Source organism: Panulirus ornatus, chromosome 22 (genome assembly GCF_036320965.1).
Source record: "Panulirus ornatus isolate Po-2019 chromosome 22, ASM3632096v1, whole genome shotgun sequence".
NCBI lineage: Eukaryota > Metazoa > Arthropoda > Malacostraca > Decapoda > Palinuridae > Panulirus > Panulirus ornatus.
In genome coordinates, this window is record NC_092245.1 from 7,551,518 (window position 1) to 7,571,517 (window position 20,000).

The 20,000-nt window shown below is 53.5% G+C and overlaps 1 protein-coding gene across 1 annotated transcript in view; it reads right to left on the reverse strand.

The window, feature by feature from the left end:
- The window catches only part of LOC139756473 (uncharacterized), a 136,724-nt gene that overhangs the window by 60,136 nt on the left and 56,588 nt on the right, over positions 1-20,000 (reverse strand). Inside the window, exon 2 of the mRNA XM_071675926.1 lies at positions 12,190-12,714. Coding sequence (XP_071532027.1) covers positions 12,190-12,714 — 525 coding nt within the window. The remainder of the gene's footprint in view (positions 1-12,189; positions 12,715-20,000) is intronic.

A 20,000-nucleotide genomic window follows, 5' to 3' on the forward strand; every position in this document is an offset into this window, starting at 1 on the left:
AAGAGCGAGAGATAACTGTTGTATTGTTACAACAAGAACTAGAGATAAGTTGTATTGTTACAACAAGAGCGAGAGATAACTGTTGTATTGTTACAACAACAACGAGAGATAACTGTTGTATTGTTACAACAAGAGCGGGAGATAACTGTTGTATTGTTACAAGAGCGAGAAATCTGTTGTATTGTTACAACAACAACGAGAGATAACTGTTGTATTGTTACAACAAGAGCGAGAGATAACTGTTGTATTGTTACAACAAGAACGACAGATAACTGTTGTATTGTTACAACAAGAGCGAGAGATAACTGTTGTATTGTTACAACAACAACGAGAGATAACTGTTGTATTGTTACAACAACAGCGAGAGATAATTGTTGTATTGTTACAACAAGAGCGGGAGATAACTGTTGTATTGTTACAACAAGAGCGAGAGATAACTGTTGTATTGTTACAACAAGAGCGAGAGATAACTGTTGTATTGTTACAACAAGAGCGAGAGATAACTGTTGTATTGTTACAACAACAGCGAGAGATAACTTGCACTGTTACAACAAGAGCGAGAGATAACTTGTATTGTTACAACAACAACGAGAGATAACTTGTATTGTTACAACAAGAGCGAGAGATAACTTGTATTGTTACAACAAGAGCGAGAGATAACTTGTATTGTTACAACAAGAGCCAGAGATAACTTGTAGTTACAACAAGAGCGAGAGATAACTGTTGTTACAACAAGAGCGAGAGATAACTTGTATTGTTACAACAAGAGCCAGAGATAACTGTTGTATTGTTACAACAAGAGCGAGAGATAACTTGTATTGTTACAACAAGAGCGAGAGATAACTTGTATTGTTACAACAAGAGCGAGAGATAACTTGTCTTGTTACAACAAGAGCGAGAGATAACTTGTATTGTTACAAGAGCGAGAGATAACTGTTGTATTGTTACAACAAGAGCGAGAGATAAGTTGTATTGTTACAACAAGAGCGAGAGATAAGTTGTATTGTTACAACAAGAGCGAGAGATAACTGTTGTATTGTTACAACAAGAGCGAGAGATAACATGTATTGTTACAACAAGAGCGAGAGATAACTGTTGTATTGTTACAACAACAGCGAGAGATAAGTTGTATTGTTACAACAAGAGCGAGAGATAAGTTGTATTGTTACAACAAGAGCGAGAGATAACCGTTGTACTGTTACAACAAGAGCGAGAGATAACTGTTGTATTGTTACAACAAGAGCGAGAGATAACTTGTATTGTTACAACAAGAGCGAGAGATAACTTGTATTGCTACAACAAGAGCGAGAGATAACTTGTATTGTTAAAACAAGAGCGAGAGATAACTGTTGTATTGTTACAACAACAGCGAGAGATAAGTTGTATTGTTACAACAACAGCGAGAGATAAGTTGTATTGTTACAACAAGAGCGAGAGATAACTGTTGTATTGTTACAACAAGAGCGAGATAACTGTTGTATTGTTACAACAAGAGCGAGAGATAACTGTTGTATTGTTACAACAAGAGCCATGTACTGGGGCAGCGGGGTGAGAGCCATGTACTGGGCCAGGGGTATGAGAGCCATGTACTTCGGCAGGAGGTGAGAACCATGTACTGGGGCAGGGGGTGAGAGCCATGCACTGGGGCAGGGGTGTGAGAGTCATGTTCTGGGGCAGGGGGTGAGAGCCATGTACTGGGGCAGGGAGTGATAGCCATGTACTGGGGCAGAGGGTGAGTCATGTACTGGGGCAGGAGGGTGAGCCATGTACTGGGCCAGGGGGGGTGAGAGCCATGTACTTGGGCAGGTGAAAGCCATGCACTGGGGCAGGGGGGTGAGAGCCATGTACCGGGGCAGGGGGTGATAGCGATGTACTGGGGCAGGGGGTGTCATGTACTGGGGCAGGGGGTGTCATGTACTGGGGCAGGGGGGTGAGCCATGTACTGGGCCAGGGGGGGTGAGAGCCATGTACTAGGGCAGGGGGTGAGAGGCACGTACTGGGGCAGGGGGTGAGAGCCATGTACAGGGGCAGGGGATGAGAGCCATGTACTGGGGCAGGGGGTGAGCCAAGTATTGGGGCAGGGGGGTGAGAGCCATGTACTGGGGCAGGGGGGTGAGAGCCATGTACCGGGGCAGGGGGTGAGAGCCATGTACCGGGGCAGGGGGTGAGAGCCATGTACCGGGGCAGGGGGGTGAGAGCCATGTACCGGGGCAGGGGGTGAGAGCCATGTACCGGGGCAGGGGGTGAGAGCCATGTACTAGGGCAGGGGGTGAGAGCCATGTACCGGGGCAGAGGGTGAGAGCCATGTACAGGGGCAGGGGGTGAGAGCCATGTACTGGGGCAGGGGTGAGAGCCATGTACAGGGGCAGGGGGTGAGAGCCATGTACAGGGGCAGGGGGTGAGAGCCATGTACTGGGGCAGGGGGTGAGAGGCACGTACTGGGGCAGGGGGTGAGAGCCATGTACTGGGGCAGGGGGTGAGAGCCATGTACCGGGGCAGAGGGTGAGAGCCATGTACAGGGGCAGGGGGTGAGAGCCACGTACTGGGGCAGGGGTGAGAGCCATGTACAGGGGCAGGGGGTGAGAGCCATGTACAGGGGCAGGGGGTGAGAGCCATGTACAGGGGCAGGGGGTGAGAGGCATGTACTGGGGCAGGGGGTGAGAGCCATGTACTGGGGCAGGGGGTGAGAGCCATGTCCTGGGACAATGGGGTGAGAGCCATGTACCGGGGCAGGGGGTGAGAGCCATGTACCGGGGCAGGGGGTGAGAGCCATGTACTGGGGCAGGGGGTGAGAGCCATGTACCGGGGCAGGGGGTGAGAGCCATGTACTGGGGCAGGGGGGTGAGAGGCATGTACTGGGGCAGGGGGTGAGAGCCATGTACAGGGGCAGGTGGTGAGAGGCATGTACTGGGGCAGGGGGGTGAGAGCCATGTACTAGGGCAGGGGGTGAGAGCCATGTACTGGGGCAGGGGGGTGAGAGCCATGCGCTGGGGCAGGGGGTGAGAGCCATGCACTGGGGTAGGGGGGTGAGAGCCATGTACTGCGGCAGGGGGTTAGAGCCATGTACTGAGCCAGGGGGGTGTGAGTCACATACTGGGGCAAGGGGTGCCCTATTATGGTGCAGGGGGTGAACCTTGTGTTGAGATGGGAAAATAACTTGTATTGGGGCAGGGGAGTGACTTGTTTTGGGGCAGGGAAAGTGACTTGTACTGGGGCAGGGAGCGTGACCTGTACTGGGGCAGGGAGCGTGACCTGTACTGGGGCAGGGAAAGTGACTTGTACTGGGGCAGGGAGAGTGACCTGTACTGGGGCAGGGAAAGTGACTTGTACTGGGGCAGGGAGAGTGACCTGTACTGGGCCACAAGGAAGACAGTACATGAAGTACACCTCCGGCCTGGCCACAAGGCAGTACATATAGTACACCTGCAGCCTGGTAAAAAGGAAGACAGTACATGCAGCACACCTCCGGCCTGGCCACAAGACAGTACATATAGTACACCTGCAGCCTGGTAAAAAGGAAGACAGTACATGCAGCACACCTCCGGCCTGGTCACAAGACAGTACATGTAGTACACCTGCAGCCTGGTAAAAAGGAAGACAGTACATGTAGTACACCTCCGGCCTGGCCACAAGACAGTACATGTAGTACACCTGCAGCCTGGCCAAAAGGAAGACAGTACATGTAGTACACCTCCGGCCTGGCCACAAGACAGTACATGTAGTACACCTCCGGCCTGGCCACAAGGAAGACAGTACATGTAGTACACCTCCAGCATGGCCACAAGGAAGACAGTACATGTAGTACACCACAATGGACGCCACAATTATATCATGGCTGTACAATGTGACCTCAGAATAATTAAGCCAACACAGCAAGGCAACAACGGCCTCTTAAAAAGAAAAGAAATGGTAGGATTGATCGTGCGGACTTTCAAGATAAGAAACACTAGTGACGACGTAATGTAAGATAATCATAGACATACAATGCTACTGTGTGCTACCATTACTGCAGCATACAATGCTGCTGTGTGCTACCACCACTACAGCATACAATGCTGCTGTGTGCTACCACCACTACAGCATACAATGCTGCTGTGTGCTACCATCACTACAGCATTAGTGTCATCAGTAATCGTTCACGACGCTGTACAGGAACTTAACTACAGAAGCTACAGAGTGTGTCTGTAGCCTGTGGAACACACACAGGTTCCTCATCATTTACACATGGGACATCATCCTGTAGGGCATCGTCCCATCTTGGGACATGTCCCCACTGACAAACCAGAAGTGGACGACTCTGGCAACCACGTACAGGGGTGGGAGCTTCCACCTGTTGCTGTAGGTGGCAGACATGGGCTGAGGCACAGTGGCAGTCTTGTACTGGGGTAGGTTGGGAGTGTCGTGTACTGGGGCAGGGTGTGGAATCCGTGTACTGGGACAGTGTGTGGAAGCCGTGTACTGGGGCAGGGTGTGGTAGCCGTGTACTGGGGCAGGGTGTGGGAGCCGTGTACCAGGGTACGGTGTGGGAGCCATGTACTGGGACAGGGTGTGGGAGCCGTGTACTGGGGCAGGGTGTGGGAGCCGTGTACTGGGACAGGGTGTGGGAGCCGTGTACTGGGGCAGGGTGTGGGAGCCGTGTACTGGGGCAGGGTGTGGGAGCCGTGTACTGGGGCAGGGTGTGGGAGCCGTGTACTGGGGCAGGACTATCGACCAGAAGGAGTGGTAACTGTACTCTCCCGGCGTCACGGTGAGAGCAATCGATTTGAGGCTGGTAGACCCCGGCCCTCTCACACCCAGCCCATGACACACTCACCCTGGGTGTGTACCTGGCTGATCCCGGCCCTCTCACACCCAGCCCATGACACACTCACCCTGGGTGTGTGCCTGGCTGATCCCGGCCCTCTCACACCCAGCCCATGACACACTCACCCTGGGTGTGTACCTGGCTGATCCCGGCCCTCTCACACCCAGCCCATGACACACTCACCCTGGGTGTGTGCCTGGCTGATCCCGGCCCTCTCACACCCAGCCCATGACACACTCACCCTGGGTGTGTACCTCGCTGATCCCGGCCCTCTCACACCCAGCCCATGACACACTCACCCTGGGTGTGTGCCTGGCTGATCCCGGCCCTCTCACACCCAGCCCATGACACACTCACCCTGGGTGTGTACCTCGATGATCCCGGCCCTCTCACACCCAGCCCATGACACACTCACCCTGGGTGTGTGCCTGGCTGATCCCGGCCCTCTCACACCCAGCCCATGACACAATCACCTCGCAACACCCGTAGTGCCACACCTGATCTGCCACCCATCATCACAGCACCCTGGGTGCAGCAGCTGATGTGTTGTTGTCCATTCTATAGGATGGGTGTGGGTCACATCTAGTGTGCCAACCCCTCTACATCCTGGGTTCACCTGATGTAGTTTTCGGGGTTATGTGTCCTCAAAGCCCAGGCTGCTGGGTAGGGTCGATGTTCGACCAAGCTGTTGGAGGCCGCGGCTCGCACGCCCACTTAGCCACCCACCAAAGCCTGGCTACTCTGGTACGTCCACTTCGCAATGACTTGTGCAGGCCACTCAGATATCTCCAGTGTCCATTCCACCGTGTTATGAGGATGGCAGCCAATTTGTGGAAGACAAATTTAGCAGACAACAGTACTGTAATGGTGAGAAAATGAGCAACTTGAAGACCGTCATAATCATTCTTTCCCTTGTTGACTTGAAGTTCTGCAGGATCCATTCCACCGTCACTTTGGAAGAGGCAAGTGTTGCTTTGTTGTGTCAGCTGGAGTTAAGATATCGTGACGTTAATCCTCACGTCTCTCTCACTCTTCAACGTTGTGCACGTCTGGTATGACGTGCTGTACTGGATGATGACGTTGTGCACGTCTGGTATGACGTGCTGTACTGGATGATGACGTTGTGCACGTCTGGTATGACGTGCTGTACTGGATGATGACGCTGTGCACGTCTGGTATGCCGTACTGTCCTGCATGATGACGTTGTGCACGTCTGGTATGCCGTGCCGTCCTGCATGATGACGTTGTGCACGTCTAGTATGCCGTGCCGTCCTGCATGATGACGTTGTGCACGTCTGGTATGCCGTGCCGTCCTGCATGATGACGTGCACGTCTGGTATGCCGTGCCGTCCTGGATGAGGAACGGGAGGAGCTGGAATCATCCCAGTGCAAACCCAGACCTGGGCTGGCTCTGCTCACATCTTCGTCCTCAATGTACAATTATTCACATTAAGAAAGTGATGAATGTTTACGTCGGCGTCAGACACGAGAAGAGAAGTGGTCAACAACACTTGCTCGAGGGACGAGGCAACACTTGACCCCGTGCGAGGTTCTGCCTGGATATAAGCACCTGTGACCCTCCAGGTCATTTGCCCACTGTGTCTTAACACAATGCTCACATTTACCCTACGTCTGTATAGGGTAACCTAGGGTTTGGTTAGGTGTGGTTAGGTTAGGTTAGTTTGGTTAGGTTAGATTGGTTAGGTTGGTTAGGTTAGGTTAGGTTAGGTTTGTTAGGTTAGGTTGGTTAGGTTAGGTAGGTTAGGTTAGGTTAGGTGGTTGGTTAGGTTAGTTGGTTAGGTTAGATTGGTTAGGTTGGTTAGGTTAGGTTAGGTTAGGTTAGGTTGGTTAGGTTAGGTTGGTTAGGTTAGGTTAGGTTAGGTTAGGTTAGGTTAGGTTGGTTAGGTTAGGTTAGGTTAGGTTAGGTTAGGTCAGGTGTAGTACACTTTAGGTGTCATGTTGACCTGATCCCCTCCCCCCGTCCTACCACTGACTCTCCTGTGCAGGAAAACTGTACAGTCTCGCTTCACTGACTCACATGAAACTGTCCCACAGGTGGGAACACAGCTGTCCCAGGAACTATGGTCCCACACGGGTGTATGGGTAACGTATGAGGTTGGTGTAGGTGTATCACACGGGTGTACGGGTAACGTATGAGGGTTGGTGTAGGTGTATCACACGGGTGTAAGGATAACGTAAGAGGGTTATTTTAGGTGTATCACATGGGTGTAGGGGTAACGTATGAGGGTTGGTGTAGGTGTATCACAAGGGTGTGGAGGTTACGTTTGAGAGTTGTTTCAGGTGTATCACACGGGTGCAGAGGTAACGTATGAGGGTTGGTATAGGTGTAATGTATGAGTGAAGTGTAGGTTTATCACATGGGTGTGAGGGTAACGTATGAGGGATGGTGTAAGTGTATCACACAAGTGTACGGGTAACGTGTGAGGGTTGGTGTAAGTGTATCACGCGGGTGTAGGGGTAGCTTGTCAGGGTGGGTGTAGGTGTATCACACAGATGTAAGGGTAATGAAGGAGTGAAAGTGTAAGTGTATCACACGGGCGTAGGAGTAACGTATGAGGGTTGGTGTAAGTGTATCACACGGGTGTAGGAGGAACGTGTGAGGGTTGGTGTAGGTGTAACCTGTGAGGGTTGGTGTGTAGGTGTATCACATGGGTGTTGAGGTAACGTATGAGGGTTTCTGTAGGTGTATCACATGGGTGTAAGGGTAACGTACGAGTGGTGTAGATGTACCACACGGGTGTAGGGGTAACTTAAGAGTAAAGGTGTGGGTGTACGACATGGATGTAGGGGGTAACGTAGGAGTGAGGGTGTGGTTGTATCAGTTGTAGGTGTAACGTGTGAGGGCTGGTGTAGGTGTATCACACGGGTGTAGGGGTAGTGTAGGAGTGAAGGTGTAAGTGTATCACACGAGTATAAGGGTAACAAGTGAGGGTTGGTGTAGGTGTGTCACACGGGTGTAGGGGTAACGTGTGAGGGGTGGTGTAGACGTATCACACGGGTGTAGGGGTGACGTAAGAGGGTTGGTGCAGGTGTATCACACGGGTGTAGGGGTAATGTGTGATGATTGGTGTAGGTGTGTCACACGGGTGTATTGGGTAACTCATGAGGGCTGGCGTAGGTGTATCACACGGGTGTAGGGGAAACATGTGAGGGTTGGTGTATCACACGAGTATAAGAGTAACGTGTGAGGGTTAGTGTAGGTGTATCACACGGGTGTAGGGGTAACGTGTGAGGGGTGGTGTAGATGTATCACACGGGTGTAGGGGTAACGTGTGAGGGTTGGTGCAGGTGTATTACACGGGTGTAGGGGTAACGTGTGAGGGTTGGTGTAGGTGTATCACACGAGTGTAGGGGTAACGTGTGAGGGCTAGTGGGTGTATCACACAGGTGTAAGGGTAACACGTGAGCGTTGGTGTAGGTGTATCACATGGGTGTAAGGGCAACGTGTGAGGGTTGGTGTATCACATGGGTGTGGGGGTAACGTGTGAGGGTTGGTGGATCACACGGGTGTAGGGGTAACGAGTGAGGGTTGGTATATCACACGGGTGTAGGGTTAACGTATGAGGGTTGGTGTATCACATGGATGTAGAGGTAACGTGTGAGGGTTGGTGTATCACAGGTGTAGGGGTAACGTGTGAGGGTTGGTGTATCACACGGGTGTAGGGGTAACGTGTGAGGGTTGGTGGATCACACGGGTGTAGGGGTAACGTGTGAGGGTTGGTGTATCACACGGATGTAGTGGTAACGTGTGAGGGTTAGTGTATCACACGGGTGTAGGGGTAACGTGTAAGGGTTGGTATATCACACGGGTGTAGGGGTAACGTGTGAGGGTTGGTGTATCACACGGGTGTAGGGGTAACGTGTGCGGGTTGGTGTATCACACGGATGTAGCGGTAACGTGTGAGGGTTAGTGTATCACACGGGTGTAGGGGTAACGTGTGAGGGTTGGTGTATCACACGGGTGTAGGGGTAACGTGTGAGGGTTGGTGTATCACACGGGTGTAGGGGTAACATGTGAGGGTCGGTGTACACCAAGGGAAGGCAGGGTTACGAGTGCAGTGTCAGCAGGATGTGTGTATGGGGGACACTGTACGTCCTACCCGGCAACCGGTCATCCAGCAGCCATGTTCATCCTGTGAAGAATACACCTCCTCCCTCCCTCCCTTCCACCACACCAGAGAAGCAATCAATAATTGGTGACCCTACCAGCCGCCCCGCCCCGCCCCGCCCCGTCCCGTTCCGTCCCATCCATCACCTGATGACTATGGTGTGCTATACACCAGCCGCCCCGCCCCAAACATCACCTGGTTACTATAATGTGCTATACACCAACCGGGCATCTGGTGTGCTATAAACAACCCACCTCATCCGGTATCTGGTGTGCTATACACCATCCACCTCACCCAGCATCTGGTGTGCTATACACCATCCACCTCACCCGGCATCTGGTGTGCTATACACCATCCACCTCACCCGGCATCTGGTGTGCTATATACCATCCACCTCACCCGGCATCTGGTGTGCTATATACCATCCACCTCACCCAGCATCTGGTGTGCTATACACCATCCACCTCACCCGGCATCTGGTGTGCTATACACCATCTACATCACCCGACATCTGGTGCTATACACCATCTACATCATCCGGCATCTGGTGTGCTATACATCATCCACATCAACCGGCATCTGGTGCTATACACCATCCACATCATCCAGCATCTGGTGTGCTATACACCATCCACATCACCCGGCATTCGGTGTGCTATACACCACCCGACATCTGGTGAGCTATACACCATCTACATCACCCGGCATCTGGTGAGCTATACACCATCCACATCATCCGGCATCTGGTGTGCTATACACTATCCACATCATCCGGCATCTGGTGTGCTATACACCATCCACATCACCCGGCATTCGGTGTGCTATACACCACCCGACATTTGGTGAGCTATACACCATCCACATCACCCGGCATCTGGTGTGCTATACACCATCCACATCATCCGGCATCTGGTATGCTATACACCATCCACATCAACTGGCATCTGGTGTGCTATACACCATCCACATCATCCGGCATCTGGTGTGCTATACACCATCACCCGGCATTCGGTGTGCTATACACCACCCGACATCTGGTGAGCTATACACCTTCCACATCACCCGGCATCAGGTGTGCTATACACTATCCACCTCACCCGGCATCTGGTGTGATATACACCATCCACCTCACCCGACATCTGGTGTGCTATACACCATCCACATCACCCGGCATCTGGTCTGCTATACACCATCCACCTTACCTACCATCTGGTGTGCTATACACCATCCACATCACCCGGTATCTGGTGTGCTGTACACCATCCACATCACCCGGCATCTGATGTGCTATACACCATCTACATCACCCGACATCTTGAGAGCTATACACCATCCACCTCACCTAGCATCTGGCGAGCTATACACCGCCCATCGTGTTGCTATACACTATCCACCTCACCTAGCATCTGTTGTGCTATACGCCACCCACCTCACGGGTATTTGGTGTGCTATACACTATCCACTTCACCTAGCATCTGGTGTGCTATATGCCATCCACCTCACCCAGCATCTGGTGCTATACACAAGTAATCTACCCATCAGCTGGTGTGCTATACACAACCCACTACATCCAGTAACTGCTATGCACCACCTGCCCCAGCCCGCTTCTGGTGCGCTATACAGTAAGCCGTCCCAACAGCTGGTGACTGCAAATGATGTATTATACAGTAGGTAACCCTCCTGGCAGCTGGTGTGCTATACATTAGCTAGCTCTCCTGGCAGCTAGTCTGCAGAGGATGTGCTATACAATAGTTAGCCCTCCCAGCAGCTGGTGCGCTATACAGTAGTTAGCCCTCCCAGCAGCTGGTGCACTATACAGTAGCTAGCCCTCCCAGCTGCTGGTGTCTACAGATGGTATGTTATACAGTAGCCCAACCCTTCCAGCAGCTGGTGTCTGCAGATGGTACAGTAGTTAGCCCTCCCAGCAGCTGGTGACTGCAGGTGGTGCGGTATACAGTAACTAGCCCTCTCAGCAGCTGGTGTCTGCAGACGGTGTACTATACGGTAGTTAGCACTCCTAGCAGCTGATGTCTGCAGATGGAGCGGTATACAGCAGGAGACGGGTGGTGGTGGTGTACACAGTGGGTGTGGCATCCGTACACACTAGGGGAAAGACGGGTGGTGGTGGTGTACACAGTGGGTGTAGCTGGGGCTTTAAGCCACTTGGGGAAGGTTATATCCGGTTTACCAGCACGACCCAGGGATCGTCCAGGCCCACAGTGGCAGCCAGACGGTCTACCAGCACGACCCAGGGATCGTCCAGGCCCACAGTGGCAGCCAGACGGTCGACCAGCACGAATCAGGGATCGTCCAGGCCCACAGTGGCAGCCAGACGGTCTACCAGCACGACCCAGGGATCGTCCAGGCCCACAGTGGCAGCCAGACGGTCTACCAGCACGACCCAGGGATCGTCCAGGCCCACAGTGGCAGCCAGACGGTCTACCAGCACAACACAGGGATCGTCCAGGCCCACAGTGGCAGCCAGACGGTCTACCAGCACGACCCAGGGATCGTCCAGGCCCACAGTGGCATCCAGACGGTCTACCAGCACGACCCAGGGATCGTCCAGGCCCACAGTGGCAGCCAGACGGTCTACCAGCACAACACAGGGATCGTCCAGGCCCACAGTGGCAGCCAGACGGTCTACCAGCACGACCCAGGGATCGTCCAGGCCCACAGTGGCAGCCAGACGGTCTACCAGCACGACCCAGGGATCGTCCAGGCCCACAGTGGCAGCCAGACGGTCTACCAGCACGACCCAGGGATCGTCCAGGCCCACAGTGGCAGCCAGACGGTCTACCAGCACGACCCAGGGATCGTCCAGGCCCACAGTGGCAGCCAGACGGTATACCAGCACGACCCAGGGATCGTCCAGGTCCACAGTGGCAGCCAGACGGTCTACCAGCACGACCCAGGGATCGTCCAGGCCCACAGTGGCAGCCAGACGGTCTACCAGCACGACCCAGGGATCGTCCAGGTCCACAGTGGCAGCCAGACGGTCTACCAGCACGACCCAGGGATCGTCCAGGTCCACAGTGGCAGCCAGACGCCAGCCACGGGAGGCTGGGTCGGGCACCTACAACATGGACTATGTTGTGTTGGGACAGATGTACATACATGGTTGAGGAACCTACCTCAGTGGCAGATAAAGACTTGTGCCCGTAATATGTGGCTATATGTAGGTGGTGGTGTGTGAGGCACACACACATGACTACGATATATGAGTAACAGTAACACATGTTTATATTTACTGACCTGTAAACCTGGCTAAGGTGACGACTAGCAGCAGGAGTATGGTGAGCAGTGTGGGGTGTGGGGGCGTGCCACCCCTACACCTGCCTGAGGCTGTGTTGGTGGTGGTGGTGGCGGTGGTGGTGGTGGTGGGTGGCGTGGGCGGCGGAGAGCAGCAGTGGTGGTGGTGGTGGTGGTGATGGTGGTGATGATGATGGTGGTAGTGGTGGGTGGTGGTGGTGGTAGTAGTAGTAGTAGTAGTGGTGGTAGTGGGCGGTACACCCCCACTGTCCATAGTGTTACCGTCCTGACACAGGTAGGTGCCCCGCCACCTGGGCCCCGGACCCCGCCACCTGCACCTGCCCTGCTCCTGAAGGTACGGTCTCCTGACCCACCGCCCTACACACCCCTCACAACACGCTGCCTCCTGCTCCTGCTGCTGCTGCTGCTGCTGCTGCTGGTGATGTTGGTGATGTTGGTGGTGATGGTGGTGGTGATGTTGGTGACGGCCTTGTCTCTCGCCCTCCACGCTGCATCCTCGCCAACAGCCTGAAAATAATGAGAAAAACTGGGTAATGAGGAGCGCATGACGAGGTGTGAGGACGGGTGATGGTCGGGGCATGACCACTGCAGCTGCCTTGTGCAACACCGCCTGGCTGGGGCGCCGCTCCAAAATAGCGGCTGCCTGGCTCGTGCCCGGGTGACGTCAGGCCCTGGCTGCTGCTGCTGCTGCTGCCCCACCCGGCCCAAGGACCTGCTCACCCCTGGGCAGGAGGAGCCGCCTACCTACCAGGGGCCTCCTGCACCATGACCCAGTGGTGTGGGGGGCAGCAGGACGCCAGACGGCCTGGCTCCTCTCTCGCTCCCGGCCCTCACTAATGACCGGTCCCCTCCTACCCGGCCCTCACTAGTGACCGGTCCCTTCCTACCCGGCCCTCACCACCGGTCCTCTCCTGCCCGGCCCTCACCACAGGTCCCCTCCTACCCGGCCCTCACCACCGGTCCTCTCCTGCCCAGCCCTCACCACCGGTCCCCTCCTGCCCGGCCCTCACCACCGGTCCCCTCCTTCCCGGCCCTCACCACAGGTCCCCTCCTGCCCGGCCCTCACTACCGGTCCCCTCCTGCCCGGCTCTCACCACCGGTCCCCTCCTGCCCGGCCCTCAACACCGGTCCTCTCCTGAGCACACCTCCTGCCCGGTCCCCTCCTGACCACAACTGTCCAGCCCTCACTACCGATCCTCTCCTGACTACAACACCTCCTGCCCCACCCACACAACCGGTCCTCAATACCTGGTGAAGTCTATAACCACCACAGCCCAGGCTGGGCCCAGGTTGTAGGCTTGGGTGGTTGGTCGACCAAGGTGTTGGAAGCTGGAGCCGTGGGCAGGCCACAGTGGGCTGCTGGCTGGGTTGACCAAGGTGTTGTAAGCTGGAGCCGTGGGCAGGCCACAGTGGGCTGGTGGTGGTCCAATGCAGTTGTGCATCATGCCAGGCTGTTTCTCATGATGGTACGTACGTACGTACATGTCTTGGGCCCAACGTGTTCTCGCCGCATTTCAGAGGTGGTACAAAGTCTTCCAACATGTCTGTCGTGCCAGTACTTACCATCTTATGTAAGTTTGTGACAACCCTAATACCTACCTTCCACCAGGTACACGTACATCATCATGATACACCTTTGCCCTCTGCGCTCTAGGTGGTATTGACTGCAGTAGTTCCTCCACCACATTAAATGGGCTGTGAAATATCTCTGAACACCTAATTCAGCAATTTCGCCCAACATGTAGAGAGATGTTAGCACACAGCAGCATCAACCCGTGAGAAACTTAACGCCTCGAATATGATCATCATTGGTTTTTCTTCACATGTCTTGAAAGTCCGCAGGATCCAGTCCGCCATCCTACTGAATGAAGCAACTGTTGTATTGTTACGCTTGCTAAAGGTCGGTTCGTTAGCCAAGGTTCCTCCGTGGTCTTTCACATGCGTCTGGTGCATGGTAGCGAGTGTGTCTGTGAGATATCTTGTGTTAATATTTCCTCATTTTCCCCATACCGAAGGAGTGGCAACTCATCCCCACTGTAAAACATGTTCTTGTTGGCCCGTTGGAAAAGTTCTTTTGCCTCAATAGCTTTACAGCATCATCAAGTGACGTGAATTTCTAGTATCATCTGCAGATCAGGTGAAACTGTGGCTTACGACAATGTAATAGAAAGTACAGGAAGGGTGCAAGTACTGTTCCTTGGGAACCCGAGTTTGTTACCGTAAAACCAATGCAAATAACATGGATTATAGTAACATGATACATGGTACACACTGGTATAGCCATTTCCAGTTCTACACATCTCTGGCATATCAGGAGGCATCCAAGGTCAGACTCATCAAATACCTTTGGAAAAAATGTTTAAATGACATCAGCATTTCGTTTGTCTCTTCTCCACAGCCTTAGGAATAATGTTATAGGTGAGAGAGAGAGAGAGAGAGAGAGAGAGAGAGAGAGAGAGAGAGAGAGAGAGAGAGAGAGAGAGAGAGAGAGAGGCCACATCTTCCTGCCCTGAGACCATGTTGTGCTGGGTTATGTATGCTCGCTCACTGGTGGTGAAGACATCTCGTTCTCTCGTGAATGATGACAGAATGTAGAGTTTCTCCTGAGGATCTCCAATGTTCTTGCCTGATGTGTTGTGCCTCTACTGATGAAGACGGAGTCTGGTGTGGCAGAGCGCTGCTTGCTGGCATGGCTGTCTTCTCAGTGGAGCTATCAAACTCCTGTGATGAGGTGACGATGTGTGTAACGCGTAACATTTCACGATTACTGTTCACCATGAAGGCTACTGGGTCGTGTACATTTACCATGATTTATTGGTTCGATGTATCAATATTCACAGTACTTGTCTCTCATGTTACTCATCATCGCCTCACAGTCATGAGGGAGGTAGCCTCATCTGTTCTCATGAGATAATGTAATCTGTGATCATTGTTATCAGTTTTCCATGTGAGTAAGATTATCAGGGACGACTTTTCCCTTCATGACCAGCTCTCCTGCTGCTGTTGTGAGCCGTGGACCATTATGAGTCGCCAGCTACGACCACCACATCATCATGTGTCGTGGTCCTCCCACGCTGGACCACGTCTGGGTCGTCTCCTCTCGTCCATGCTCGACTTTATGTACATTCTTCACACAGACGTACGTACGTACGTGCCTGTATGTTGCAGGTCGGCAATACACAAGTGGATATGTCGTTAACACAGTGTTCTCCACCTCAGCACTCAGCACGTCCCCCGTCTTCTCGTTATCCCCCTCACCACCACCACCACCTACTGGTCAACACTCCTGTCTCCTTGATCACATGCCCTCTCCACCAGCTTCACCATCTGTACATGTTGCCGGTATGATGTGGTCATGTCTCCCTGATCACATGTCCTCTCCACCAGCTTCACCATCTGTACATGTTGCCGGTATGATGTGGTCAGGTCCAGTGTGGCACTGCTCCACACCATCAGGTCCAGTGTGGCACTGCTCCACACCATCAGGTCCAGTGTGGCACTGCTCCACACCACCAGGTCCAGTGTGGCACTGCTCCAGGTCGCTTCTCTTACTGAGTGACTGAGGGACAACTTAGCATCCATTCTCTGGTCAACAACACAGCTGTTCGTCCCAGCTCCTCCTGGTGCACGTTTGAGCCACAATGTTGTCTGCTGCTTCTCACCACCTGTACTGTGTGGGCATGTCACCACCTGTACTGTGGTGTGCGGGCATGTCACCACCTGTACTGTAGTGTGTGGGCATGTCACCACCTGTACTGTAGTGTGTGGGCAAGTCACCACCTGTACTGTGGTGTGTGGGCATGTCACCACCTGTACTGTGGTGTGTGGGCATGTCACCACCTGTACTGTGTGGGCATGTCACCAAGTGTACCGTAGTGTGGTAGTGTGGTGTGGTGTAGTGTGGTGGTGTAGTGTTGTGTAGCGTGGTGTAGTGTAGTGTAGCGTGGTGTAGTGTAGTGTTGTGTAGCGTGGTGTAGTGTAGTGTTGTGTAGCGTGGTGTAGTGTAGTGTTGTGTAGCGTGGTGTAGTGTAGTGTTGTGTAGCGTAGTGTAGTGTAGTGTTGTGTAGCGTGGTGTAGTGTAGTGTTGTGTAGCGTGGTGTAGTGTAGCGTGGTGTAGTGTAGTGTTGTGTAGCGTGGTGTAGTGTAGTGCTGTGTAGCGTAGTGTAGTGTAGTGTTGTGTAGTGTGGTGTAGTGTAGTGTAGTGTTGTGTAGCGTGGTGTAGTGTAGTGTAGTGTTGTGTAGTGTAGTGTTGTGTAGCGTGGTGTAGTGTAGTGCTGTGTAGCGTGGTGTAGTGTAGTGTTGTGTAGCGTGGTGTAGTGTAGCGTGGTGTAGTGTAGTGTTGTGTAGCGTGGTGTGGTGTAGTGTAGTGCTGTGTAGTGTAGTGTTGTGTAGCGTGGTGTAGTGTAGTGTAGCGTTGTGTAGCGTGGTGTAGTGTAGTGTAGTGTTGTGTAGTGTAGTGCTGTGTAGCGTGGTGTAGTGTAGTGTTGTGTAGCGTGGTGTAGTGTAGTGTTGTGTAGCGTGGTGTAGTGTAGTGTTGTGTAGCGTGGTGTAGTGTAGCGTAGTGTAGTGTAGTGTTGTGTAGCGTGGTGTAGTGTAGTGTTGTGTAGCGAGGTGTAGTATAGTGTAGTGTTGTGTAGCGTGGTGTAGCGTAGTGTAGTGTTGTGTAGCGTGGTGTAGTGTAGTGTTGTGTAGCGTGGTGGTGTAGTGTTGTGTAGCGTGGTGTAGTGTAGTGTTGTGTAGCGTGGTGTAGTGTAGTGTTGTGTAGCGTGGTGTAGTGTAGCGTGGTGTATAGCGTGGTGTGTAGCGTGGTGTAGTGTAGTGTTGTGTAGCGTGGTGTAGTGTAGCGTGGTGTAGTGTAGTGTTGTGTAGCGTGGTGTAGTGTAGTGTAGTGTTGTGTAGCGTGGTGTAGTGTATTGTTGTGCAGCGTGGTGTAGTGTAGTGTTGTGTAGCGTGGTGTAGTGTAGTGTTGTGTAGCGTGGTGTAGTGTAGCGTGGTGTAGTGTAGCGTGGTGTAGTGTAGCGTGGTGTAGTGTAGTGTTGTGTAGCGTGGTGTAGTGTAGCGTGGTGTAGTGTAGTGTTGTGTAGCGTGGTGTAGTGTAGTGCTGTGTAGCGTATTGTAGTGTAGTGTTGTGTAGCGTGGTGTAGTGTAGTGTTGTGTAGCGTGGTGTAGTGTAGTGTTGTGTAGCGTAGTGTTGTGTAGCGTGGTGTAGTGTAGTGTTGTGTAGCGTGGTGTATTGTAGTGTAGTGTTGTGTAGCGTGGTGTAGTGTAGTGTTGTGTAGTGTAGTGTTGTGTAGCGTGGTGCAGTGTAGTGCTGTGTAGCGTGGTGTAGTGTAGTGTTGTGTAGCGTAGTGTAGTGTAGTGTTGTGTAGCGTGGTGTAGTGTAGTGTAGCGTGGCGTAGTGTAGTGCAGTGTTGTGTAGCGTGGCGTAGTGTAGTGTAGTGTTGTGTAGCGTGGTGTAGTGTAGCGTGGTGTAGTGTAGTGTTGTGTAGCGTAGTGTAGTGTAGTGTTGTGTAGCGAGGTGTAGTGTAGTGTAGTGTTGTGTAGCGTGGCGTAGTGTAGTGTTGTGTAGCGTGGTGTAGTGTAGCGTGGTGTAGTATAGTGTAGTGTTGTGTAGCGTAGTGTAGTGTAGTGTTGTGTAGCGAGGTGTAGTGTAGTGTAGTGTTGTGTAGCGTGGTGTAGCGTAGTGTAGTGTTGTGTAGCGTGGTGTAGTGTAGCGAGGTGTAGTGTAGTGTAGTGTAGTGTAGTGTTGTGTAGCGTGGTGTAGTGTAGTGTTGTGTAGCGTTGTGTAGTGTAGTGTGGTGGTGTAGCGTAGTGTAGCGTTGTGTAGCGTGGTGTAGTGTTGTATAGCGTGGTGTAGTGTAGTGTGAGGGATGAAGGAACATGACTACATGTGACACTGGTAATATGTACAATGTAGACCAGCAGCGTTGCAGCTGGTCATGATCTACAGATTACTACACTGACGGTTTGTTCGCCAGCTGGACAACGACTGCTTCAACTACGTCATCTGAGCAGTTCAGTTGTTATCTGCTGTACAGATCCAGTGGTCCGCGTGCTACAGCCCCGCCTCATGTGTACAGGTCAGGGGGTCCACACTTCAGTGTGGTCAGAAGCCAGCATTGGTATGATGGCCAGAAACCCTCCTGCACACCACCTCGACCAACTCATGTACAACTCCTTGTGTCATGTGACGTCAGTTAGTTATGGATGTGGTCGACATGACGCGCTACGTTCACCTTGGTCGACTGGTTCTACATCATCACCTGCACGAATTATGTTACCTTCCCTCTCTACCTACCTACCTGCCTGCCCCCGCTCAGCCCCGGGTCTCCTGCCCCCGCTCAGCCCCGGGTGCCCTGCCCCCGCTCAGCCCCGGAACTCCTACCCTCGCTTAGCCCCGGGTGCCCTGCCCCCGCTCAGCCCCGGAACTCCTACCCTCGCTTAGCCCCGGGTCTCATGCCCCCGCTTAGCCCTGGGTCTCCTACCCCCGCTCAGCCCCGGGTCTCCTACCCCCGCTCAGCCCCGGGTCTCCTACCCCCGCTCAGCCCCGGGTCTCCTGCCCTGCTCAGCCCCGGGTCTCCTACCCTCGCTTAGCCCCGGGTCTCATGCCCCCGCTTAGCCCTGGGTCTCCTACCCCCGCTCAGCCCCGGGTCTCCTGCCCCCGCTCAGCCCCGGGTCTCCTGCCCCCGCTCAGCCCCGGGTCTCCTGCCCCCGCTCAGCCACGGGTCTCCTGCCCTGCTCAGCCACGGGTCTCCTGCCCTGCTCAGCCCCGGGTCTCCTACCCCCGCTCAGCCCCGGGTCTCCTGCCCCCGCTCAGCCCCGGGTCTCCTGCCCCCGCTCAGCCACGGGTCTCCTGTCCCCGCTCAGCCCCGGGTCTCCTGCCCTGCTCAGCCCCGGGTCTCCTGCCCCCGCTCAGCCCCGGGTCTCCTGCCCCCGCTCAGCCCCGGGTCTCTTGTCCCCGCTCAGCCCCGGGTCTCCTGCCCTGCTCAGCCCCGGGTCTCGTGCAGCGTGAGGAGTGCGGCTTCCAACACCTTGACGGACCAACCAGAGCCCCGCCAGGTTTGTGGGGGTAGAAGACCACCCCGTGATCACCTCATCTTGACCGACCAGACGTGACCTACAACTTCCACAACCTCACCTAGTGTGTGAGGTGTTGTGCTCGCCCAGTATGATGTACCGGGCCGTGACCTACAACTTCCACAACCTCACCTAGTGTGTGAGGTGTTGTGCTCGCCCAGTATGATGTACCGGGCCTCCACACTGACTGATATCATCACTACAGGTAACATGTGTTGTGCACCCATACTCGTCCGGTCACCGGCAGCGCAAAGGACTACAGGGGTCACAATGGGTCTTGGTCAGACCCACGCCAGGGGCCTGATAAAGGTCACAATGGATCTTGGTCAGACCCACGCCAGGGGCCTGATACAGGTCACAATTCCTATTTCGTTACATACACGACATAGTTTCATAAGGTAAGGTTTACCCACTAAATGTTAAAACTGGATACAAACTTAACATTTCAGTGATGTTGTTATTAACAATAATGTGTTGTGACATTTCCAGCTGGGGTGGTCTACTTCTGTCCAGAAAAGGCTGTATTTTGTCACATTTTAAGACATAATGTTCTAGTTTGTGTCCACATCTTTGGCCACAACTTTACAATCACCATGATCAACGTCTCCAGTTATACCAGAGCACACACACACACACACCACACACACACACACACACACACACACACACACACACACCACACACACACACACACACACCACACACACACACACACA